Here is a 27238-nt window from a genome sequence, read left to right on the forward strand (position 1 = left end):
ATATGACGTATGCGCTGAGGTATCGGTCTGTCGCAAGTGCTTACGTTTCGCCGTCGAAAAAAAAACCATATTCAATCAGCGACGCTATTTGTCTCTCTGAAAATATATGGTGTTATTCCCCACCACTTGGCCTCTTTCTCCATATATACGCGAGGTTCCGCCCGAATACCGAACAGCGGGAGCGAGATCGAGCGAGGAGAGAGCAGAAAGAAGGATGAGTGGGAGTGGGAAGGTGGTGTGCGTGACCGGCGCGTCCGGCTACATCGCTTCTTGGCTCGTCAAGCTTCTCCTCCAGCGCGGATATACCGTGGGCGCCACCGTCCGGGATCTTGGTCCGTCTCTCTCTCTCTGTTATTTTGACGACTAGTAGTCGTTATTTTGTAGCAATCGCTATCCCTCTTATCTTGTGTTCTCTTTAGGAGATACAGTTACACACACGGTGTGTCATAGTTATGGTTATTATGCATCATCGCTGGCGGATTCACGTCCCTGTCTTGCTTGTTTAGATTCGTTTATAGCCCTTAAACCATGATATGGTTGGACGGATCTTTTACCTTGCGTTTAATAAACCCCAGATTAAAGGGGTTGTCATTGATTTTTTTTCAGCTTTCTTGACTTTGATTTGTTATATGTCTTCCATTAATCGTAGTCGGACACTTGCTTCTCACATTTTTATGATTGTATTTTGACTTTGGTTTTTTGTTGATGTTGTCTTGCCTTGTTCTTCCCATGTTACATAATACAGGGGTAGAAATAGAGTGGGAAGTTAGGGTTTCAGAGCATGAAACAGGATTAAAAGGCTTATAAGGAGCTCTGGTGCCTTTGATTTTAAAACGGTTACAGCCTTTTAGGAATAGAGTCGTGAACATGTAGACTTGTCTTCTTATCTTTTTTTTTTTTTTTTTTTTTTCTTTTGAATGAAACATGCATCCGATGGTCAGGATCAAATTAGCCTAAATTGGAATCATGATTAGATCCATGCGTGAGAGCTCTAAAGCATTGCCTAAAGAAAAATAAAGCATGCAGAACATGTAGGAATTTTCTTTTTGCAATAATATTGTCTTTTATAAGACATTGTGATCCACTCATTGTAAACTAACTTTGGTGGCAACATTAGTTGTTTAGAAGGGGATTGAAAACGTCCAGAAGTGGGGGCAGGAGTGGAGCGGGATAGGATTTTGAATCAGGTGTACATTATTGAGAAGAAGATTTTTGTAAATTCTTTATTGTCTAATCCTCTATTTCACTTTAGGCAGACTGAGGACGACGTTGATTTCATTAAAATTATAGTAAGTTTAAAGAAGCACTCCTGCTTTTCCCGGAAATGATAACACTTTTTTTATGTGATGTTTCTTTCAGTATTTCCTATAAATATGCGTGTACCTATCTTACGCATTGAGCATGAAATCCTAAGTTCTTGTTTTTTTTGTTTCCTTCTTCTCGTTCTGTCACTTTTGGCCGAACAATCTCTTTCTATTATTCTTATTTTAATGGATCATGGAGACAAAAGGCGGTATTTTGATCACCATCTAATTCTTTTGCAAAATTCTGCCATTGATCCACGTGAAGCATTCATGCCACCACTTATCATAGGGCATATGATACACCTGAAATTTTGCTAAAAACTAATTTTGGTCTCTCATCTTATATTTTTTATGTCATGTTTATTAGCCGATCCGAAGAAAACCGAGCATTTGCGTGCCTTGGAAGGAGCCAATGAGAGATCGCACTTGTTTAAAGCAAACTTGTTGGAAGAGGGCTCTTTTGATTCAGTGGTTGAGGGGTGTGAGGGTGTGTTTCATACAGCATCTCCTTTCTATCACGATGTCACAGATCCACAGGTTCATATTATTATCTTTGTTATAAAATAACATTGTTATTATTTTTTTTCCCATGGGTTTACATCTTTCAATAATGTACTGTTTAAATTTGCTCCTAACTTATTAATCTTCCAGGACAAAAGCAATATCATAATAATTTCATCATTTTTTTGTGCAATCTTTGCTGGTGTTGAGCTACTATTGAAGTGCATGCATTCTTTGTACTGAGTATGGAGACAACAGTCTAGTTATTAACAGTGTTTTGAGACCTGGCTGGATTAGCCGGGTCTGCCTGTTTGATTGGCCGCCTGCTAGCTATGGTGGGCCAGGTTGAGTTAAAACCTGTATCTAAGCTGAAACCCATTTGAACCTACGAACTAAGCAGCTCAACTGTTCGAACCATCAAGTCAGCAACTTAATTTGACTCGGACTGGGCTGGGCCATTTACCCTGAAACTCAATCTGCTGACCTCTCTCTTCTTCTCGGCTGGGGCAATGAGAACACCAACAGTTATACAGATCTGATGATCTTCGCTATTCTTATGTTCTTTGATTGAAGTTGTTGAACTGTAGAGGTTGAGGTGGGGGGGAATAAGAGCTAGTTGAGGTAGCAGGACTGAAGGGATGGAGGCGGGGTCAAAAGCGAGTTGAGGCGACAGTCTCAGAGGGGAGATGAGGAGGTCATGGTGAAAGGGTTGAAGTGGAAACATTGGAGTTTTACGGATGGGGCCAACAGGTTGTTGTAACAATGGTTCAGACAGATCTAGTTGGCATCAAATGGTGAGAAGACAACATCTGAGCAGGTTAAGGTGGCACCAGAGGATTGGAGAGGATAGGTTTAAAGATGTGAGGGGCAGAGGGCTTGAATACTACTTTCCTAAAGATAAACAAAAGATAGTAAGTAAAACATGAAGAAAAATAATTCCTCAATGAGTCAAGGACAAATATTCAAAATTTGGAGAAACATGGAACTAGGGAACCCTATATGTAAAGACATCTAAACTATCTAGTACAATTCTAATTACTCAATTTTCCTCTACCCAACTATTACTTTTGTACAACTAATCCAAAAATATTAACGACCTAAAGCTTGACTATCCATGGATTTTTGAAACAACTCAAAAAAGAAAATGAAAAAAGGTTCACTCCCTGCTTGCTTGCATATTTTTGTTCAGAAACTCGTCCTAAGTTTAGGGCTTGTGTTACAGAATTTTTCATTTTTTATATTTTGAGTGTTTATTTGAGCTTGAAATTTTTTGCATGTTTACAACCTAGATTGAAATTCATGCACAAAATTTTCATGCAATAAAATGAGACTGGTCATATGGATTCATTTTGTGTGCTGACCTATGTCTATGCAAATCCACATTCTTCACTTGATGCTGCTTTCATATCTGGCCTCTTTATTCACTTGATGCTGCTTTCATTTCTGGCCACTTTATCCATTCAGGACAATAATATTCAGCGTAGATTAACTTTTTGCTTGTATGCTGAAAAATTTGTCTGACTAATCGAACATTTCATGCTTACTGCATCAACTTTAATATATGGGACTGGATAAGATTAATTGCTGAAGATAGACTTCTTGCCTTCTTTTCTTGTTTTCTGCCCAATGTACCTTGGTGATATTCTTTATTTTCACTGTTCCAAATGATGGCAGGCTCACACTTTTTTAACAACATTGTCTTTCAATCATACATTTAGGCTGAGTTAATCGGCCCAGCAGTGAATGGAACGCTCAATGTTTTCAGTTCCTGTGTTAAAACTCCTGTTAAAAGGGTGGTCATAACATCATCCATAGCTGCTGTTGCATATAATGGAAGACCACGAACACCTGATGTGGTAGTTGATGAGACATGGTTTTCTAGTGCAGAGATTTGTAAGCAGGCCAAGTTATGAGCTGATACAAAGGTGTATCTTTCTCTTTTTGAATCATATTTTAGATAGAGACAACACGGAGGTTGTATAATTAAACATGGTTGGAACATGAATTCCCTAAGAACATATGCAAGAAAGAAAAATAGAGCTACGTCAATTATTTTTTGTTCTTATCCTTTTTGCCTTGCAGAGACTTTTAATTCCTGTAGGATATTCATTAGAGAACACAACAAAATCTTATAAGTGATATCCTCTTTGGAGCAGATCATGTTTTGAGTCTCATTATGTATGAAATGTTGGTGGCATGACTATGAAGTTTTAAAAAAATGTGCGATGCATGGATGTGGATCATACATGACATAGTTGTTGCATGGGTCTCTGTACGAAGGGGTGGATATGTGGGATTTGCTAGAAAGAGTAGCTTGGTTGTGGACTATATGCCCAGTCCATTGGCCCTGGTTGAGGGAAGGCTACAGCCACTGTGTAGCCCACCTTCTAACATATGGGTTGATCTATCCACAAAAATAATCAATACAAGCCCATGTCTCCAGTCCCACATCTAAGAAGCATGTGTGTGCATGTATTTCGATTAACTAATGTAAGAGAAGTATATACATTTATGACTATGTCTAGTTGCCCTTCTACTACCTGGTATTATGTTTGGAGATGCCAAAATATAAATAACAGTTCATGAAATTGGAGATTTTTTAAATTTTTTCGCCCTGGAAAATAATCCTTATAAGCATGATGCAGTATTAGAGATCAGTAGTTTATTCTTATTAGCATGTGACATGCAATTAACATATATTTTATCAAGAAATATGATTTACTGAAAACAACTTAAACTTAAGTAAATTGAGATTTTTTTGTTTCTGTTTTTGTTCCGTGTTTCACTTTTTACTGAATCAAAATACCCTGACCATTGCCAAATTTGACTCCTATATCCATGTATCCTCAACTTCAATAGTTCAATCTACTGTAATTATTTAAGTTTTTTAATATATATAGTCCCAAAAAATATGCAATTGTAGAAAAAGAAAACTCCCAAATGTTAATATATATAATCCCTGTCAACCATCAGTCCTGTCTTTGACAACTGTATGTATCATGAATTGATGATCAAAAGCTGTGGAAATATACATAGTTAAGATTGTTGTGAAGGTGAATGATTATTCTTATCTTCTATTGCTTACACCATGATCATAGTTGCTAATTGTGTATCCCATTATCCCACAAATGTAGTTGTACACTTGAGGCCCATGTTCAGAATGTAAGGATCTGGTCTTTCTGCAAATATACAGTTAGATATCAAAAAGTTTTATGTCGAGTAGTTATATGCTTGTATGTTGATAATTTTTCGATGTGGGCTCTTGCTTTTGTACTTCTGGACCTATAGATGAATACGATTGCCTATGGTGAACCTAAATTCCTTCTCAGTTTGTCTTGGTTTGGACTGAGGATTGCTCGCCTGCTGCAGAAGCTTGAGCATAAAGAACACTACTGATAAGATAGCCTTTCCTTCCAGCAAGAGGCCTTCTAAGTTTCATGGCAGGGTTTTCTCTACATTTATTGCTACAAGTTGCGAATAGCAGAAATATTACACCAAGTCATAGACGGTCCATATAAAGTTCAGTTTTGTGTCATGAAACATATTTGTACATTGATTGATCATACTTTAATTCATAAAGCTGCACCTGTTTATATTGGATAAGGCTTGTCGGTTAAGGTACCTTCTATATCCTACAAGTGACATCCACACAGTGCAAAGCATCGTGAGATATATTGAATTCTTTCAACATGAACTACCAAGCTGACCAAATAAGTAGGATAAAGCTTGTCATTTGTGTTTTCCCTTCGCATTTTGTATAAGGCTGCAAATGGGTCGGGTCGACCCGTGACCCGACCCGACCCGACCCGAATTTTAGGACCCGCGGGTCCGGGTCGGGTCCTAAAATTGGACCCGAATCATTTTCTGAGTTGGGTCTGGATTTAGCAAACGGACCCGACCCGACCCGAATGGACCCGAAGAGAGAGAGGGGGGAAAAGCAAAAGAAAGTTTTTTCTTTTTCTTTTTCTTTTTTTTTTTGGCGTGAGTTGTGGTACGGTTGGTCAGTGTGGGAGGATAGCAAGTTAGCAACAAGCATGGGTTCACAGAATCCAAAGGAACGTCGGCCCGTCAGGATTCTCTCCCGATCTATTACACTGTTGAGACCTCTGGTGTCTCGGTAGCTGCCTTTTTTTTTTTTTCCTTCTGTTTTTTGGTTTTTGTTTCTTTTAACTTTTGAAGGGAGAAAGTGAGGGAACACTGCAACTGAATATGGGTCATGTGCCAGTTTTCTGTAATGGAATTGGATTTTGGAAGAAGGTCTGGGATTTTTTTTGTCCTCGTGAGAGGGGAGCTGGGAGACATCGAGTTCCGTCCAATCAGTCATATAGATAAAAAATAGTGTGTCATGGGTTATCTGTTCTAACTGGAGCTCAATTGCAAAGTCTTTCAAGTCATGGGTCACCCAGCACCTCATAATTATGATATGACCAAATTAGATTTGCCCAAATTTTTTTCCAAAAGCACAAAAAAATTGGACCCGATCGGACCCGGACCCGACCCGAATCAGACCCGGACCCGACCCGAACCCGACTCGGACCCGACCCGACCCAACCCGATCTTCAACCGGGTCGGGTCCGGGTCCAAAATTGGGACCCGAACAAAAAACCGGGTCGGATCGGGGTCACCTAGGACCCGACCCGACCCGACCCATTTGCACCCCTAATTTTGTATTTCTTGAATTATTCTCTATTCTCATCGTAATATGGTGTGAAATGTGAATTGATCATTAGTGAGGCTATACTCTGTTAAATGCTTACAGTTCATTTTGCTATGTTCTAAATGAAGCAAGGTTCGCTGTCTCAGTACCGAATCCCGTACCAGCGCTATACTAGCACAGTGTCGGTACGGTGCAGTACGAAGTTTTTTTGTCGTACCGAGAGTCGGTACGCCATCCGTATCGGATACTGGTACCGAATCGGTATGATACAGTACTCCCTGTACCGCCCGGTTCGGGCCGGTACGGTATACCATGAGATGAAGCTTTCTGGATGCAATGTGATAGTTTGTAGGACAAAAGAATAATTATGTTTAGTGTTTGTATATGGTAGCTTGAATAAAGTTTATGGTTGTGCTCCTCTTTAAATGTTATAATAACTTAGAGGTTTTAGGTGCTATTTCTTCTAGAGTACTGCTTGTGGTTAGTTGGTCAGGACTCAGGTTCTTAAGTTGTATTGGACTAAACAAAGTTAATGGCATCTGTTTCAAGATTATTTTTCCCAACCTCTCATTTTCTATTAGTTGTGGTATGTACTCTCGAAGACGTCGGCAGAGGAGGCTGCTTGGAAGTTTTCAAAGACTAATTCTATTAACATGGTAACAATAAACCCAGCAACGGTCATAGGTCCTCTTCTGCAACCTACTCTAAATTCGAGTGCTGCTGGAATCCTGGACTTGATAAATGGTATGTAAAATTCATGTTAAATATCATATTAGTTGAATGTTAGTAAACAGTAACCAGTACTTTAACTTTTTCAGTTTATCTACCTATTGTAGAGTGTGCTTTTTTTGAACAAAATGAAACCATAGCTTCAAAGAACCGGGAAAAATTTTGGCAGTAGTTTTTTCTACTTAGAATGACTATGGCGAGTCTAGAGATCGTTGCATGCTTGAAGTCATGGGATTTGAGGCCTTACTCTTTATGTGCTCTATTATCAATGGAACTGTTGTACCTTTCTCTAAAAGGAAAAAAAGAAAATGTAACTTTGTTACCAAATTGGTCTCAGAGAACTATCAGAATTTTTGTCCAAAATATCTCCCAAAATTTGGTTTTGGCAAAGAAATATTAATTGATAAAAGAAAAGTCAGTATGAATGCCATGTGTAAGCTAGCTTATGAGAGGGCTCTTAAACCATGTACCATTGATCCCATATGCATTTACCTTGAAAGCGGAACATTGACCTGAGATTCTAAAAGAAACATTCAACACATTTGAATTTTTTATGTTACTTAAATTCCTTTAATGAGTTAAAAATAAGCTTCTTTTAGGGCATTATGCTCTCATGGCATAATGATATAGAGTTTCCTTCAATGCTAATAACTCAAAAACATCCAATTGAACAAGCTGCTTACAACGGCAGCGACACTAATGGAAAAAAAACTTTTCAATTTTTAGCTCAACATTCCACAACAATAATACGAGCTCCTTCCAGAAAAAGGGAAAAATAGAAATGCCAAGAAAAAGAAAACACATAAAAATATCAATAAGTCAAATGGGGGAACATGCAGCAAACATTTAGAGACTACCTATTTAGATACAATATCATAACATCAAACACATATGAAACCAATACGGCAATTTGTTTATGTTATTTGATAAAAAATTGGTTAATGATTTTATGAAAATCATTGAAGTGAAAGTAAGTTGGCTCTTATATTTAAGCTTTGCCCGTTGAAGTTTATTACACTGTATACATGAGCACTGACCTTATGTTTTTGTAGCTCTGATTTTTAATCTTTCCAGTTGCAGGTTCGAACCCAACATATAAAATTTGTTTTATATCTGATCTTTGATATAGCTTTTTATAATTTGGACTGGAAAACTGTAAAAAGCTATTCATATTATTAACTGGAATGCTAATTATTATACTAAACACAACACTACTCAATTAAGCCTTATTCCCAAACTAGTTGGGTTCGACACATAAGTTGTTCATTGTTCTGATGTCTAGTTCAATTGCAGTAGGCCTAATTATGAAACGTCTCCTAGACATGTTTCATTTATAGAATTTTGAACCATGCTTCTCGTTGAACTCTTTGATATACTTGACTTTAGTGTTATAAACATGCTCTATCGAATCTAGATTATTCTTTTCTATAATTTTTATTTTGTTGATGAAGAGAATTAAAATCTAACAATTTCCTCTTGAATCGTTTGTAGGATCTTGTACATATCAAATACAACTTTTGGGTGGGTCAATGTGAAAGATGTCGCCATGGCACATATTCTGGCATTTGAAGTTCCCTCAGCAAGTGGAAGATATTGTTTAGTTGAAAGAGTTGCTCACTATGCAGAGCTTGTGAAGATTTTGCATGAAAAATATCCTGCTCTTAAACTGCCAGAGAAGTAAGTTACTGTCTTCAATGGCATTGGATATATGTAATTGCTAAGGCATATGTTTTAGAAACCATATTGTTTTCAAGGAAAATAATTCTCTTGTTAATTTCTATTTTGTTATTCTTTTCTTCTCATTGCAACTATGCAGTCTTTCTGAATTTTGTCTACATTCTTTCTCAATGTTTCTGTCTTGCTTTTTTATATTTTTCTGTCTGTTCAGTAGGTCTATATTGTAAAAGAAAGCTACAGCCGAGTCTTAGAACATGTATTGCTGTTCTTGGATTATGACTGTATATTTTGGATCATTTTCCATCTTCATCCAGAATCTAGCAATTCATTCCTTTCTCACCCTTACCCAAGCTTGAAACCCCATCCGTATTGAGGTTGCAAATTGTCTCTGCATATAACAATTCACAATCGCAGATGGGATTAGCATGTGAAGGGTCGCAGCAATAGCAACCTATCTTGTGAGAAATGGAGTAGTCTTTACATATTTGACATCTTTTGTCTAACAAAAGCATTTCTAATATGATCCTCAAGTATCATGCCATTTGATGCACTAAGTAAATATTTTATTAAGTTTTAAGCTCATAGACATAGCCTCTGATTTTAATCTGCTATGGGTTAGTGCTAACTACTTGATATAAAAATTTTGTTTTCTTTTTTGCTGCTTAATTGTTGTAGCTGGGTCACATAATTTCGTAGAAATCTAACATATCCACCAAGGTATGTCGTACCTGTACCGGTAGGTGTACCGGTTGCCTACTAGACCGGTACAGTTTCGATTCGGACCGGTTTGAACCGGTACCGAACCGGCCAATAGAGTGCACAACATGTGCGGAAAAAAGCCCGCGAAAGTGCGTGCGGACGCGCGAGCTGCGTTAAATGCCACAGAGTGGCACTGGCATTAAATGCCCCGGACGGGCGCGCTTCCCAGAGCAGCTCGCGCCCACGTGGATGCGCTGCGCCGCGCGCGGACGCGCTACAAACCAGTCCAGTTCGCACCGGTACCAGGTTTGTACCGCTCGATTCTGACTTCTTTGGGGTCGGAACCGTTTTCCACGCTTTAACCGGACCAGTCAGGGACCAGACTGGTCCCGTACCGGCTAAACCAGCCGATACGGTCCGGTTCAGCATACCATGACGTCCACCATATGGCGGTGATTCCACGACTAAATTTGTTTTTTGTCATGATTATGTGAGTCAACAGTGGTAGAGATACATTCGATTATTTACCAAGTATTCAATTAAATATTTAGCTCAAACTAAAGAGATGTCAAATCACATTAAGATTTTGTATAATAATTTGAATTCACTGTTGAGAATTACTAGTTTATCAAAGTTTTCTGCTTGGTTTATCATACCCAAGCGGAGTGAAGGAAGTATAAACCTGTTTGAGCTTTATTCGAGCATATTTTGACTGAAACCCCATAGATTTCAACAGAAAAATCTAACCCTAGTTTTGGGGCCTACATTATTTCATACTATAACTTAAAGGCTTTTGTTCCTATCTACAATAATAAATGATTATGCATAAGCATATGTATTTTTTATTTATATCACCTTGTCAAAATATTCAAGGAAGGTCCGCCATACCAGCCGTACCGACGTACCGGTGAGCACCGATATCGGTTCGGACCAGTACGGACTAGTACCGAACCGGTACCACTGGTTTGGCTTGGTTCACGCATCCAAAAATTCCAAAAAGATTTGGAACCGGTATGGTCCGGTATCGATTTTTAACACCGAATTAGATCGGTCAGAGCTGGCAACGGTTCGGTACAGGCTGAACCGGCCGGTACAGGTCGGTTCAGCATTCCTTATATTCAAGTATGATTCCAAGAAAAAAATTTTAATTCATGCTAATCTATGTTTTAGATCTTTCATTCTTTTTCCTTATTTTTTTTATATGTACCCCTTTTTTGTTTCTTTCTTTTTCTCTTTGTTTAAACTCAAAGGTGCTAATTTTTTAGCTTTGGTAAATTTAAGCTGAAACTAGTCCAAAATGTGAGGGAAAGCTGAAACAATTTGATACACTATCTACTAATATGTGATACTTAAATGCAGCCAAGCACTACTGCAGACACCATGCTCAATTGTCTTTTTCCACTTTATGTAGTGTCTAGTTATTAGCAGCAGGGTTTTTAGGACGACCTACTGCCATCTATTGCAGATTTCTCTCTCTCTCTTGGTATGTATGTTCTCTCTCTACTACCTTCTTGGCGCTACCTTGTTTGTCTTGCATACTGTAGATACTACTTCATGCTTGACACTCCATTGGACATGGCTTTGTGCTTGTCTCTTCATGTGAGCTTGTTGGACCTCATGAGCCTTGTCCAAGATTCTCTTTTGTTCAAACTTGTCCTATTTAATTTCCTCATTTAATCTTCAGCCATCTACATCTCCCAAGTCATAAGAAGCTTGGGCACAAAAAATGCAAATGTAACAAGAAGTATCTCCAATCATAACTGTTACGGGGGAACTTAGCCACCATGCCCCACGTGACCGGCACACGCGCCCAGGAAGACTACGGCTGCCCCTTGATCCAGCAATCCGACCTCGGGTCGGATATCTTCGGCTCCGCAGCCCGACCCCGAGTCGGGTGCCCCTTGATCAGCAATCCGACCTCGGGTCGGATATCTTCGGCTCCGCAGCCCGACCCCGAGTCGGGTGCCCCTTGATCCAGCAATCCGACCCCAAGTCGGCAATCTCTTGACAACAACAGACTGTTCCCCTGAGGCACGCCGCGGCCCCCTGCTCCACTACTCCCTGCAACGGCCGAATCCGGCGCTGCCCCACGATCCCCTGTAACAGCCGTACAAAGCGGAGCTCCACTACGCCCTGCCATGGCCGTACCCAGCGCTGCCCCACGACGCCCTGTAACGGCCACGTCAGTGGCAACCCCATCGTGCCACACGATGACCAATCCCCAGAAAAACCCCCCAGCCTGATATATATGGGGCTGGGGGGGAAGGGGGAGGGTAAGAAAGATTTTCCAGAGTATCATCTTACCTGCTACCTCTCCTTCTCCTTCTCCTTCGATCTCCCCTGACTTGATCGTCGGAGGGCCCCCACTACCCTGGTGGTGGTGCGAGGCTTGCTTGCAGGTTTCCCGGCGGAGGGCGGAGCGCAACCAAAGCAATTCAAAGGGAACCCCGTTCACACCGCTGTGCCAATCGTTCTCGGTTTGGACCCCCAGCAACAGTTGGCGCTAGAAGGAGGGCCCGGATCTCAGAGCGATCGTAATGGCACGGCGAGGTGGTCGTGGAGCTTCCAATGCTTCCGATCGCGGGGCCTCTCGCGCCTCTGGCCGGGAGGCCGCTGCATCTCCAACACACTCTCAGCAACACTCCACCGCCCCACCGCCCATTCAGACGGTCGAAGCCGCCCAGTTCGACCAGCTAGCCCAGCAGGTTCGCACCCTCGCGGAGGCGGTGCAGAATCTGCAGGGTGCGATGTCCCGGGCGCCGCAGCGGACTCAGGAGCCGCTGCTGCCTGAGCGTTCGCCTGTCCTCCTCAACCCGCGCTCCTTTCTCTCCCATGGGGAGGAGCGCCGGCGCGAGGAGGATTCTCGAGCACGCTCCATTCTGCCGGGACCTTCCAACCGGAGCTGCGCGGGGTACGAGAGGCGGGCCCGGGCGCGTTCCCAGACCCCCCAGTCCTCGAGGAACCCGCGCTCCAGTCGGTCCCCCTCTCGCCGCTCCTTGTCTCCCACCCACCGGTCGCGCTCCCTGGACCGGCGGGTGGACGATCTCCACCGACAACTCCAGGTCCTGAAGGGCCATTCCAAAGATCCCTTCGCCGACTTAGAGATCTCCTCCCAGCCGGCGCTCGCCTCGAGGATCCTGCGGACCCCGAATCCGCCGGGGTTCAAAATGCCGACGATCGAGCCCTATGACGGGGCGGCGGACCCGCGGGATCACGTCGAGAGTTTCAGGACCCTTATGCTCCTCCACGGAGCATCAGATCTCCTTCTCTGCAAGGCTTTCCCGGCAACCCTCCGTGGCCCGGCGAGGGCATGGTTCGCCGGGCTGGAGGCTGACTCAATCCGGTCCTTCGACCAGTTCACTCGCCTCTTCATCACTCATTTCGCCGTCAGTAGCCGGCGGCGACTGGTCTCCGACTCCATCTTTGATGTCCGGCAAAACGAGGGAGAAACCCTGCGGGATTATCTTACCCGCTTCAACAGGGCTACGCTGGAGGTCCGGAACCTGAGTCAGGAGGTAGCTCTTTCAGCCCTGAAGCGTGGCTTCCGGAAGGGCAGACTCACCTTCTCCCTGGACAAACGCCTGCCGCGGAGCTTCCCAGAGCTGTTGTCCCGGGCGAACCAGTATGCGGACGCCGAGGAGGCGGCCGCCCACCGGAGCAAGGAGGCCGCCGAGATCCCTCAAAAGCTTGGGAAGAAAAGGCGGAAAGAGGCACGCCAGAGGAGGAGCCCGACGCCTCAGCGTCGGCGCAGAAGCCCGTCGCCGGCGAAGAACCACGGCGCCCCACGCCCTCGTTCTCCGCCCCGACGTTTTCACCGATACACCCCTCTCCTGACTCCCCGGGCCCAGATCCTTATGGAGATCAAGGGGCGGGAGGACCTCCCGGCCCCGAGACAGATGCGGAGGATCCCTGGGAAGAGGCCCTCCCGGGCGTACTGTGAGTACCATCGAGACCACGGCCACGACACGGAGGACTGCTTCCAGCTTCAGGACGAGATCGAGGCTCTCATCCGCCGGGGGCGTCTCGGTCGATATGTGAGCGACCGACGTCCCCCCGCAGACCCGCGTCCGGCCGACCCGGCCCCTCCGGAGCCTCGGGAGCAGAATCGACCCGTTGCGGGCGTGATCCACACTATCACTGGGGGCTGCCCCCGGCCCGTGAGGAGCGCAGGGGGCTCGGCGGAGGCGTCGGGGGCGGCCGTCGCAAAGAGGCAGAGGGTCGGCAATGTAATCACCTTTTGTGATGAGAATGTAAAGGGGGTTCAGACCCCCCACGATGACGCCATGGTGATCTCCCTCACTATGGCAAACTATGATGTAAGGCGTGTTCTTGTGGATAGTGGAAGCTCAGCTGATATCTTGTTTTACGAGGCCTTCCAAAAGATGGGCTTGTCCAGACAATTGTTGCACAAAATATCCACCCTCCTCATAGGATTCACCGGTGACGCTGTCCCGGCGGAAGGTGTCGTTGAGCTGCCTGTGACTGCGAGCGTCGCACCCGCAGAAGCCACGGTGCGACTCGGATTCTTGGTCGTCCGTGTTCCCTCGGCCTACAACGCTATCCTCGGACGACCCGGACTGAACGCCCTTCGCGCGGTGGTCTCTACGTACCACTTGCTCATGCGGTTCCCCACGGCGGTCGGGATCGGGGAGGTCCGAGGCGACCAACCGACCGCACGGCAATGTTTCCTAGCGACCCTCAAAGGGAAGAAGCCCGCAGAAGCCCTAAGCGTCGAGTCCCTTGATGCCAGAGACGAGGTGGCCTTGCGGCAGGGGGAGCCGGCCGAAGGTGTGGTCGAAGTTCCCCTCGAGGAAGGCCGCCGGGACCGGGTGGTCCGGGTCGGCGCCAATCTCGACCCGGGAGCTCGGGCCCGGTTGGTGGAATTCCTCCGAGCCAATGCCGATATATTTGCCTGGTCGGCGGCCGATGTACCTGGGATCGACCCGGAGGTCATTTCTCACGCCCTCAACGTCGACCCGACCCACCGGCCAGTGAAGCAGAAGAAGAGACACTGTGCCCCGGATCGGATCCGGGTGGTCGACCAGGAGGTAGACAAACTCTTGGAGGCAGGATTCATAAGGGAGGTGAGTTACCCCGAGTGGCTGGCAAATGTTGTACTTGTCCGGAAGGCGAGCGGGAAGTGGAGGATGTGCGTCGACTATACCGACCTGAACAAGGCGTGCCCTAAGGATAGCTTCCCGCTTCCGCGGATAGACCAACTGGTCGATGCGACTTCCGGATATCAGCTGCTGTCTTTCATGGACGCCTTCTCCGGTTACAACCAGATAATGATGGCCCCACAGGACGAGGAGAAAACTGCCTTTATAACGGACCGGGGGCTGTACTGCTACAAGGTAATGCCCTTCGGTCTGAAGAACGCTGGCGCCACTTACCAGCGCCTCGTCAACAAAATCTTCAAAGAGCAAATCGGCCGGAACATGGAGGTGTACGTGGACGATATGCTGGTGAAGAGCCGCTAGGCAGACCAGCACATCGTGGATCTGGAGGAGACTTTCACCACCTTACGGAAGTTTCGCATGAAGCTGAACCCAGCGAAGTGCGCCTTTGGCGCTTCGGCCGGGAGGTTCCTTGGTTTCATTGTCAACCAGCGGGGTATCGAAGCCAACCCGGACAAAATCAAGGCCATCCAAGGTATGTCCCCTCCGACCAAAGTAAAGAAAGTTCAGGAGCTCGCTGGAAGGGTCGCCGCGCTCGGACGATTTGTGGCAAAATCGGCCGAACGCTGCCAACCATTCTTCAAGGTGTTAAAACGCCCAAAAGACTTCCTCTGGACGGCCGAATGTCAAGCAGCATTCGACCAGCTCAAGGAATACCTGGCGTCTCCTCCCCTACTGTCCAAGCCGCAAGAAGGGGAGATGCTCTACCTCTATCTGGTGGTCTCCCCAACCGCGGTCAGTGCGGTGCTGGTTCGGGAAGAGGCAAAGCTCCAGAAGCCTGTGTACTACATCAGCCGGGTCCTACGGGACGCCGAGACGCGGTATACGAAGGCTGAAAAGATCGCCTTCGCGCTGCTGACCGCGACCAGGAGGCTCCGCCCCTATTTCCAGGCCCATTCTGTCACCCTCTTAACTGATCAACCGTTACGACAGATCCTCAGCAACCCCGAGAATGCGGGACGGCTGGTGAAGTGGGCAGTAGAACTCGGTGAGTTCGACATCCGCTACCAGCCTCGACCCGCCATCAAGGCCCAGGTGCTCGCGGACTTCCTCGCTGAGTGCACGGTGCAGGAGGCGGAACCTAGACCGCCGGAAACGCCCAGCCTCGACCTCCCGACCTGGACGCTTCACATCGATGGGTCGTCGAACCCCGAGGGTGGAGGGGCCGGGCTGGTCCTTACCAGTCCTGATGGAGTGATAGCCGAGTATGCCTTGAGGTTTGGATTTCCAGTTACCAACAACGAGGCGGAATACGAGGCCCTAGTCGCAGGACTCAAACTCACCGGGGAGCTCGGCATCCGGCGTTTGAAGGTCTTCACCGACTCCCAGCTGGTGGTCGGGCAGGTCCGTGGGGAGTTCGAGGCCCGGAGCCCGACCATGCAGAACTACGTCCGGAAGGTGCAAGCACTCATTCCCGACCTCAGCAGTGTCGACATCCAGCAGGTCCCCAGAAGCGAAAATGCCAGGGCCGACAGGTTGTCCCGCTTGGTGGGCGCAGAGGCGCACAACTTGTCGAGGGCAATCTACCTGGAGACCCTGGATGCTCCGAGCATCGGCGAGGCTGGAGCGGTGATGGCGATTGATCCGGAGCCTTCTTGGATGGACCCGCTCGTCGCCTACCTCGCCGAAGGGATCCTCCCTGAAGACGAAGATCAAGCTCGGCGACTTGTCAGGAAGTCCGCCCACTACGTACTCTATGAAGGGAGGCTGTATCGGACCTCGTTTACCGCCCCCCTCTTAAGGTGCCTCCGCCCCTCGGAGGCGACCTACGTCCTCGGCGAAGTCCATGAGGGCGTCTGCGGATCGCACTCGGGGGCTAGGTCCTTGGCGCACAAGATCATGAGGCAAGGCTATTATTGGCCTACCTTGTTGGAGGACTCAAAGGATCACGTACGGAAATGCGACGCCTGCCAGCGCCACGCCAACGTCCAGAGAGTCCCTTCTGTCCCCTTGGCACCAATCACCGCACCCTGGCCCTTCGCACAGTGGGGAATGGATATCCTCGGACCATTCCCCGTCGCTTCCGCCCAGCGGAAATTCTTGATTGTTGCAATCGACTACTTCACCAAGTGGGTGGAGGCAGAGCCGCTGGCCACTATCACGGAGGCGCAAACCTTTTCGTAAATACAAGCGATCCTTTCGTAGGCGTTTGTCCCCAATTGGATCGGGGGACGTGAAGAAAAACATCATTGTCCGATTTGGGGTACCCCGGGTCCTCATCTCGGATAATGGTCGACAGTTCGACAACAAGCATTTCCGTGACTTCTGCGAGGAATTCGGGATCGAGCATCGGTTCACATCTGTGTCGCATCCCCAAACCAACGGTGAGGCCGAGGTGACAAACCGGACAATCCTCCAAGGAATTAAGGTGCGAATCGGTCGGACGGGGCAAGCTTGGGTCGAAGAACTCGAGAACGTCCTTTGGGCGTATCGGACCACGCATCGGACCCCTACCGGGGAGACGCCTTTCAGCCTAACCTATGGCACGGAAGCGGTTGTCCCCGTGGAGCTCGGACTCCCCTCGCCCCGGGTGGCTACGCACCGACCCGAGGCCAATTCGGAGCAACTCCGAGGAAACCTGGACCTCTTGGAAGAAGCGAGGGAAATGGCGCAGGTTCGGATGGCGATGTATCAGCGGAGGGTGGCCCGATATTATAACTCCAAGGTCCGACCAAAACTTTTCAGAATCGGAGATCTGGTGCTAAGGCGAGCCAAAGCATCTCAACCCGCGGAAGGTGGGAAGCTGGCGCCAAATTAGAAAGGCCCATATAGGGTTCGCTGGGTAAACCGACCTGGCTCCTACCAGTTGGAGGCCCTAGATGGTCGAGAAATTCCAAGGAGCTGGAATTCCGCTAACCTACGGGTGTATTACCAGTAGAAAGACAAAGCCAGAAAGACAGTTCAAAAAATGTATAGTCCTTTTCATCTCAATAATTCCTGGTTACAATGGCGTGTTCGTGTGATTACAAAGAATTCCCAGAGGGGAATTGGGGAGTAAAGAAAGTAAGGAAGAGGTGGGGACTCCGTTAAGCTGAAGATCTGGGATCCCGAACCCTCCATCCGAAGCAGCTGCAATCCCACCGGGCGTGGGTGCTTCCCCCCGGAGGCGCCATCGACGCCTCACGCAAAAGACGAAGAGCCGGCGCGGACGAAGAAGAAGTTCGCACTGCTTTTAGAGGAACGCCACCTCCAAGGGATATTCCGGTCCTCCCCAGGAGAAGGGGAGGAAAGGAATACAAGGGAGAAGAGCGCGAGGAGGCGCGATCCCGGATGAAGCGTCTAGCGCAGAGCTCAATCGGAAGGTGGGACTGAAAAGAGGAGGGATGTGATCCCGGATGAAACGCCTAGAGCGGAGTTCCGCCGGGGAGAATCTCCTTGTTAATCCCAGATGAAACGGCTAGTTGGCGGAAGTCGCGAGGGGCGCGCCTCCCGTTCCTCCGGCAGGGGTTTCCCAGCCACGCACCGGAGAGGAGGTCCACGATCCATGGCAACCTGAACAGCTCCGGCTTGGCAGGCTCCACCGCACCTGCACTTATATTAATAGCCAAACTGTGGCCCCCCGGTCGTTCCGATGCGGGTGGCTCCAATAAATGCGGGCGCATCGAATCCGGAGCCGTTCCGGCTCTCGAGGCGTATCCTCCCACGACCTCCTAAGCGTCGTTCTCCTTAATTGCATTCTTCATGCAGGACACTCCGGGCGGCGTGTATCCCACGGCCCACGTATCTCCGCACGCGCCCAGGCCGCATCCGCCTCGAAGAACGCGTGTATCGCGGCCGCTTAACTGGCACTCCTCGCAAGCAGCAACTGGCCGATCCGATTTCCCAGGTAACGCCTCAATTAGCATTTAATAGCCTTCTCGTGTTCCCCAGGCGACGCTTCGAGAGGAGGAGAAATACAATCGCAGCTGGCCACGGAGAAACCCCGTCGAGCGGCAAGTGATAGGCGCGCGACCAACGAGTGGAATTCCCCGAGGCTCGGCCCTCGGATGCCAGGCTAACCCGATGATCATCCCGGGAACAGACTAGCCTGAAGCCCCGACCGGTCGCCTCGGCTTGCGCCAGCCTTGGCCGACCAACGAGCGAAATTCTCCGAGGCTCGGCCCTCGGATGCCAGGCTAACCCGATGATCATCCCGGGAGCAGACTAGCCTGAAGCCCCGACCGGTCGCCTCGGCTTGCGCCAGCCTTGGCCGACCAACGAGCGGAATTCCCCGAGGCTCGGCCCTCGGATGCCAGGCTAACCCGATGATCATCCCGGGAGCAGACTAGCCTGAAGCCCCGACCGGTCGCCTCGGCTTGCGCCAGCCTTGGCCGACCAACGAGCGGAATTCTCCGAGGCTTGGCCCTCGGATGCCAGGCTAACCCGATGATCATCCCGGGAGCAGACTAGCCTGAAGCCCCGACCGGTCGCCTCGGCTTGCGCCAGCCTTGGCCGACCAACGAGCGGAATTCCCCGAGGCTCGGCCCTCGGATGCCAGGCTAACCCGATGATCATCCCGGGAACAGACTAGCCTGAAGCCTCGACCGGTCGCCTCGGCTTGCGCCAGCCTTGGCCGACCAACGAGCGGAATTCCCCGAGGCTCGGCCCTCGGATGCCAGGCTAACCCGATGATCATCCCGGGAGCAGACTAGCCTGAAGCCCCGACCGGTCGCCTCGGCTTGGGCCAGCCTTGGCCGACCAACGAGCGGAATTCTCCGAGGCTCGGCCCTCGGATGCCAGGCTAACCCGATGATCATTCCGGGAGCAGACTAGCCTGAAGCCCCGACCGGTCGCCTCGGCTTGCGCCAGCCTTGGCCGACCAACGAGCGGAATTCCCTGAGACTCGGCCCTCGGATGCCAGGCTAACCTGATGATCATCCCGGGAGCAGACTAGCCTGAAGCCCCGACCGGTCGCCTCGGCTTGCGCCAGCCTTGGCCGACCAACGAGCGGAATTCCCCGAGGCTCGGCCCTCGGATGCCAGGCTAACCCGATGATCATCCCGGGAGCAGACTAGCCTGAAGCCCCGACGGGTCGCCTCGGCTTGCGCCAGCCTTGGCCGACCAACGAGCGGAATTCCCCGAGGCTCGGCCCTCGGATGCCAGGCTAACCCGATGATCATCCCGGGAGCAGACTAGCCTGAAGCCCCGACCGGTCGCCTCGGCTTGCACCAGCCTTGGCCGACCAACGAGCGGAATTCCCCGAGGCTCGGCCCTCGGATGCCAGGCTAACCCGATGATCACCCCGGGAACAGACTAGCCTGAAGCCCCGACCGGTCGCCTCGGCTTGCGCCAGCCTTGGCCGACCAACGAGCGGAATTCTCCGAGGCTCGGCCCTCGGATGCCAGGCTAACCCGATGATCATCCCGGGAGCAGACTAGCCTGAAGCCCCGACCGGTCGCCTCGGCTTGCGCCAGCCTTGGCCGACCAACGAGCGGAATTCTCCGAGGCTCGGCCCTCGGATGCCAGGCTAATCCGATGATCATCCCGGGAACAGACTAGCCTGAAGCCTCGACCGGTCACCTCGGCTTGCGCCAGCCTTGGCCGACCAACGAGCGGAATTCCCCGAGGCTCGGCCCTCGGATGCCAGGCTAACCCGATGATCATCCCGGGAACAGACTAGCCTGAAGCCCCGACCGGTCGCCTCGGCTTGCGCCAGCCTTGGCCGACCAACGAGCGGAATTCCCCGAGGCTCGGCCCTCGGATGCCAGGCTAACCCGATGATCATCCCGGGAGCAGACTAGCCTGAAGCCCCGACCGGTCGCCTCGGCTTGGGCCAGCCTTGGCCGACCAACGAGCGGAATTCTCCGAGGCTCGGCCCTCGGATGCCAGGCTAACCCGATGATCATTCCGGGAGCAGACTAGCCTGAAGCCCCGACCGGTCGCCTCGGCTTGCGCCAGCCTTGGCCGACCAACGAGCGGAATTCTCCGAGACTCGGCCCTCGGATGCCAGGCTAACCCGATGATCATCCCGGGAGCAGACTAGCCTGAAGCCCCGACCGGTCGCCTCGGCTTGCGCCAGCCTTGGCCGACCAACGAGCGGAATTCTCCGAGGCTCGGCCCTCGGATGCCAGGCTAACCCGATGATCATCCCGGGAGTAGACTAGCCTGAAGCCCCGACCGGTCGCCTCGGCTTGCGCCAGCCTTGGCCGACCAACGAGCGGAATTCCCCGAGGCTCGGCCCTCGGATGCCAGGCTAACCCGATGATCATCCCGGGAGCAGACTAGCCTGAAGCCCCGACCGGTCGCCTCGGCTTGCACCAGCCTTGGCCGACCAACGAGCGGAATTCCCCGAGGCTCGGCCCTCGGATGCCAGGCTAACCCGATGATCACCCCGGGAACAGACTAGCCTGAAGCCCCGACCGGTCGCCTCGGCTTGCGCCAGCCTTGGCCGACCAACGAGCGGAATTCCCCGAGGCTCGGCCCTCGGATGCCAGGCTAACCCGATGATCATCCCGGGAGCAGACTAGCCTGAAGCCCCGACCGGTCGCCTCGGCTTGCGCCAGCCTTGGCCGACCAACGAGCGGAATTCCCCGAGGCTCGGCCCTCGGATGCCAGGCTAACCCGATGATCATCCCGGGAGCAGACTAGCCTGAAGCCCCGACCGGTCGCCTCGGCTTGCGCCAGCCTTGGCCGACCAACGAGCGGAATTCTCCGAGGCTCGGCCCTCGGATGCCAGGCTAACCCGATGATCATCCCGGGAACAGACTAGCCTGAAGCCCCGACCGGTCGCCTCGGCTTGCGCCAGCCTTGGCCGACCAACGAGCGGAATTCCCCGAGGCTCGGCCCTCGGATGCCAGGCTAACCCGATGATCATCCCGGGAACAGACTAGCCTGAAGCCCCGACCGGTCGCCTCGGCTTGCGCCAGCCTTGGCCAACCAATGAGCGGAATTCCCCGAGGCTCGGCCCTCGGATGCCAGACTAACCCGATGATCATCCCGGGAGCAGACTAGCCTGAAGCCCCGACCGGTCGCCTCGGCTTGCGCCAGCCTTGGCCGACCAACGAGCGGAATTCCCCGAGGCTCGGCCCTCGGATGCCAGGCTAACCCGATGATCATCCCGGGAGCAGACTAGCCTGAAGCCCCGACCGGTCGCCTCGGCTTGCGCCAGCCTTGGCCGACCAACGAGCGGAATTTTCTGAGGCCTAACCCTCGGATGCCTGGCCTAGCGCCGGAAGAATTTCCTGAGGCCTAACCCTCGGATGCCTGGCCTAGCGCCGGAAGAATTTTCTGAGGCCTAACCCTCGGATGCCTGGCCTAGCGCCGGAGGAACTTCAAGAGTCAGGAGTCGGCGAGACGCTACTAAGAGTTAAAAAGAGGAAGGACGAAAGTGAAATGAAGAAACACTTTGTTTGCATTAACTTTCGTTGCATCAGGGCCGAGACCCATACAACATGGCAAAACGCTAACATACAAAGAAAAGAACAAAGAAAAGTACAGAGAGTCAACTTGGAGGAACCCCTGGGTCTGGAACGGCGAGCACGTCCGCGAAGGGAAGGGAGAACGGCTCCGAGAGCGTCAAAGGAGGAGCGAACGAACAGTCCGACGGCAACGGCAGCAGCACAAGGGAGAAACTTGAGGATGCCTGTGAAAAGAAAGGCGGACGGGGGAGGGCCCCCGGTCAAATAGGCGGAAGGGCGGGTGACGCATCGGTGACGCCAGAGGACGCCCGGCTGCCGAAGGGTCGTTCGCGCCCCAAAGGCGAATCGACGCCATTAAGAAAGGATGTCCGCCGAAATCCGCAGACTGCCAGATCAGCGACAACCGCCATACGCCATAAAGAAGGCGGGGAGCTCGGAACGCGCGCGCCTTTCCGAGGGATGGCGGCAATCTCGAAGCATCACTCCCTTCACCCGTTCCCCTCCTGGTTCCAGGCTCGGAAGTGGGGGGCTACTGTTACGGGGGAACTTAGCCACCATGCCCCACGTGACCGGCACGCGCGCCCAGGAAGACTACGGCTGCCCCTTGATCCAGCAATCCGACCTCGGGTCGGATATCTTCGGCTCCGCAGCCCGACCCCGAGTCGGGTGCCCCTTGATCCAGCAATCCGACCTCGGGTCGGATATCTTCGGCTCCGCAGCCCGACCCCGAGTCGGGTGCCCCTTGATCCAGCAATCCGACCCCAAGTCGGCAATCTCTTGACAACAACAGACTATTCCCCTGAGGCACGCCGCGGCCCCCTGCTCCACTACTCCCTGCAACGGCCGAATCCGGCGCTGCCCCACGATCCCCTGTAACAGCCGTACAAAGCGGAGCTCCACTACGCCCTGCCATAGCCGTACCCAGCGCTGCCCCACGACGCCCTGTAACGGCCACGTCAGTGGCAACCCCATCGTGCCACACGATGACCAATCCCCAGAAAAACCCCCCAGCCTGATATATATGGGGCTGGGGGGGGGAAGGGGGAGGGTAAGAAAGATTTTCCAGAGTATCATCTTACCTGCTACCTCTCCTTCTCCTTCTCCTTCGATCTCCCCTGACTTGATCGTCGGAGGGCCCCCACTACCCTGGTGGTGGTGCGAGGCTTGCTTGCAGGTTTTCCGGCGGAGGGCGGAGCGCAACCAAAGCAATTCAAAGGGAACCCCGTTCACACCGCTGTGCCAATCGTTCTCGGTTTGGACCCCCAGCAACAATAACAATATAAACTACAACTGATGCTCTCTCTTCTTTTACATTAGACCATGCCAACGCCCCAAGTATCTTGGACCTTCTCAAGCTGTATCTCGTAGCTGTTTATAATATCAGTTTAAAGTTTTTATACTTGCAAATATGGAAAACCATTGGTTTGGCAATCTTTCATACATGGATCAAATCCAAATCTTGATTAAACCTCCTATTCCTTTTAGCTTAAGTTTGCTATTGCTAGGCTCTGCTTAATCTTAGCATTACTGTTATCTCCATTGATAGAAAAACCTGTATATCTTATTGATGATGATTACAGCCCTGTGTTTATAATTAATTGTGTGCCATGTATCAGCGATAAGTTATTGATTAATGAATGAGTGTGTTCTGAAACATTTTTCTGTTTTGATTCTCTGATTATAAAGCACAAATATCATGCCTGATTACTCTTCCTTGATGTTCTTTTATTCGTATCTTTGAAGTATCAAATAATTGCTGAAATATTTTTCCAGAGTGCAGACATATATTTTTGTATTAACCTCTACTTTGCCTCCTCTATCAACTTGTTTTCAGTCATTCCAAGTACTAGTTCTTGAAGAGAAGTTTTAATGAGTTACCCTTCAATCTAAATGTACATCTCTACTTAGATAGAGCTCCCTTTTTCAAAACTTTTTCCCTGATTGTCAAGCTCGATATGCTGGCAGGTGTGCAGATGACAAGCCCTTTGTGCCAATATATCAGGTCTCAAAGGAAAAGGCAAATAGCTTAGGCATTGACTATATTCCTCTAGAGACAAGCATCAAGGAGACTGTTGAAAGCTTGAGGGAGAAGGGGTTTGTGAGTTTTTAAAAGTTGGCAATTGCAACTTAAAGCTCACCCAATTACTTGGGACAATGCTAAATGGCATTGCAAAGACAGCAAGATGCTGTAGCTCCACCAAACCTAGAGAACTTTCCACTTTGTTTTGTGCAATTGTGCAACCTTTGCTTGCTGAGATATTTTCTAGAAGATATTTTCATATGCCTACCATGTTTCGTTGTGTTTTTCTGACCATTTATAGGCTAAAATATAGTATGTATTTAATTCTCCTGGACTTTCCCACACTTCCTAACACTTTCTATGACTGAAAGAATGCCATGCCATGCCTTCTCTCTTCAATGCGAAGATTTTTATGACAATACCATCATTAAAGTATCATGGTTATTGTAAGAAGAGATGCAAAAAATTACTCTTTTAGATTAATAATTGAGAAACAAAATAAAATATCTAAAGTTTTATAGTTGACCAATACTCCTATCTACCATTTTTCTATTCGTTTTGTTTTTGTAGAAAAGGTGTTCACTTAGACACTAGTTTCTTACAAAAATAATAAACCCTTAAAAACAGAAAACCAACTTTTTGAAATGCGCTATCAGGAAGTGGCATGACAAATTCAAAAAAAGCAAAGATGAAGCCTTTAGATGGCTTGCATAAAATTGGCCTCAAGGTTTTCTCAGTATGTATGGAGAAAAAATGGTAAAAAGGAAAAATAGAATGAAAACAAAAGGTTCTATTGATATATCATAAAAATAAAAGATGCTTTTAATTGTTTGATCCAACTTTCTTTATTCCATAGGTTTAACAAAATTCTTATTGATTTCCAAGACTTCATAAACTTTAGCCAAAGCAAGGATTAATTTTGTGGTTATCTTTAGCAATTGAGTATGCAAGTAACATAAAATAATATAACATACTTATATATAAATGAAAATATTGTCAAAGTAATATGGAGACCAATATTGCTAGATTTTTGAAAGAATATACAAGTGTTTGTTATGGATCGTGCAAATGTAGAATTCACTAATAAATTTAAGAGTGAGAGTGTAATTAAATACAAAAGACATCTATACATATCCTCCTAAATATTGAAATTTGCATCAATACATTTCCAAATTGATATTTGTATTTATAGCTTTATAAAATACTTGTTTTGCATGTATATCTTTCTGTTTTCTTTTTTCTTGTATATGTGCCCACACCATCTAACATCGTTAAGAAATTGGCAATTAAAAATTAAAAATAACTAAAATACTCTTATGCGTACATATGTGGAAAGAAATATTTATAAGGCTATACATCCAGATAGCAACTTTACAAGAATATTCATGCAATTTTACATATTTAAGAGGGTTTACACGTAAAAAAATTTAATTTTAATTTTGTCTATTTCAACTTGTTTTAACACTTGGATTTTAGTCTAGTGCATTCTCCTTAATATATTCTATAACAATATTACTCAAGAAAAATATCATGTTATTGTTTAATTGCAAAGCCATTACTGACTGTTGGCAACTTTTTTTTACTATGTATTTCAGATTGTTTCTTTTTTTTTTGGCGTTGGATCTTTTGCCTATAGATTGGACATTAGAGATGAAGACTATTCATTGTATTCCCTACAATTTTTACTTCGAAAAGTATACAAAATATGGAAAAAATATAGTAGCAACTAGCAAGAGTAGTGGAGAAGGTATGCAAGAGTGAAAAGAGAGAGCAAGAGATGGCTCTTGCAGGGAGTAGTATCAGGATCCTAGACCGTAGTCTTTATAGATGGCAACATATTAGTGGAATAAGATAGGTGGTCTAGCATGAATGTAACAAGTCTTGCTCAAGGGTTAATTTTTGAAACAAAACTAAATTTCTGCAGGTTTTCTATGTTCCTTTTGTTTAATATTATCTTTAGAGCAACATTATATTCCTAACTTCTGATTGCAATACAATGCATTCAAAGTAATCATGAATGATAAGAATTAATCAAGCATCCAATTTCTTCAGTAATTTATATCTTGATTTAATAAATATAGGAAAAGTCTCTATATGTTCAAAAACAAGTAATAAAGTCAAATATATTCTAGACCTTTGAATTATCCGACGCTAGCTTAAATGTATCTTATTTTACCCAAAAAAAGACTTAGATGTGCATTAATTCAATCAAATATTTTTCGCTTGCATATATTGTTGACATGAGAATGAAAAAAAACTTTTTAGGCTATAGGATTTTATGACTTTGGAGCAAGTGTTTTGTCATTGCTCATCTTGAAAATCCCTACTTACTAGCTTTGGTATCATTAAGAATTGCTATTAGGAGATGGCCAACATCTCAAGCCACATGCAATCCTTAATCTTCCTAGCTTTGTTCATGAATAAATAATTCTTGATATGGATACACATTTACAAGATATATATAAACTCATCATCGCTATATCGCACTAAGATGTTCTATTTAGTGAAAATTTCATCCAAGTCCTATTAGCATATAGCATCTCAACCAAAAGAGGTCATAAAAAAGAGTCCCCACAAAGCTTGAGCTAACTAAAGATCATGACACATTCTTATAAGATGCCTTACTAATACTAAAGATTAAAGCATGGGCATCACAACAACTACATTAAATATATACATTTCAATGACAATCATGACTAGGGATCCACGCATTGAACCTCTTGAGATCATTTCTGACCATCCATGTTTATTCCTCAAATAACCTTATTAGATCAAGAGATTTTTTTCAGCATTTCACAATTCCAAACCAAAATAGTCTAAATGATGTAAAAGCGTATGCTAAAAGTTTTATAAGTTACAAGCTGTTAAAATTTAATTAAATTCAATGACATGTTAAAAACAAAAGACTTCATGCGCATATACTTCAGTTTGTAATAATTTTTCCTTTATACAGAAGACAAAACAAAATAAAAATCTATGGTTAACACAAAAACAAATGTTGGCAAGGAGACTTTAATTTCCCATATTTTTAGGTTGAAACCTCTATAGCCATTAGAATCATGATTACCACAAAATCACATATTCACAAGGGACGGTATAATATGTGCACCCATTCCTAATGATCCATTTATGTATTC

At 47.8% G+C, this 27238-nt stretch overlaps 1 protein-coding gene across 1 annotated transcript; it reads left to right on the forward strand.

The window, feature by feature from the left end:
- The first annotated feature begins 122 nt into the window (after positions 1–122).
- Positions 123–24894, forward strand: LOC148702763 (phenylacetaldehyde reductase-like). The gene is made up of 6 exons (XM_088703128.2): positions 123–332; positions 1672–1841; positions 3524–3710; positions 7042–7210; positions 8683–8868; positions 24047–24894. Exons 1-6 carry the CDS (start codon positions 215–217, stop codon positions 24189–24191), a joined length of 975 nt encoding a protein of 324 aa, XP_088559254.2. The 5' UTR covers positions 123–214; the 3' UTR covers positions 24192–24894.
- Positions 24895–27238: the final 2344 nt, after the last annotated feature.

Source organism: Phoenix dactylifera, chromosome 8, assembly GCF_051530095.1.
Source record: "Phoenix dactylifera cultivar Ajwa chromosome 8, Ajwa_hap1_PhDact_Kaust_v1.1, whole genome shotgun sequence".
Taxonomy (NCBI): Eukaryota; Viridiplantae; Streptophyta; class Magnoliopsida; order Arecales; family Arecaceae; genus Phoenix; species Phoenix dactylifera.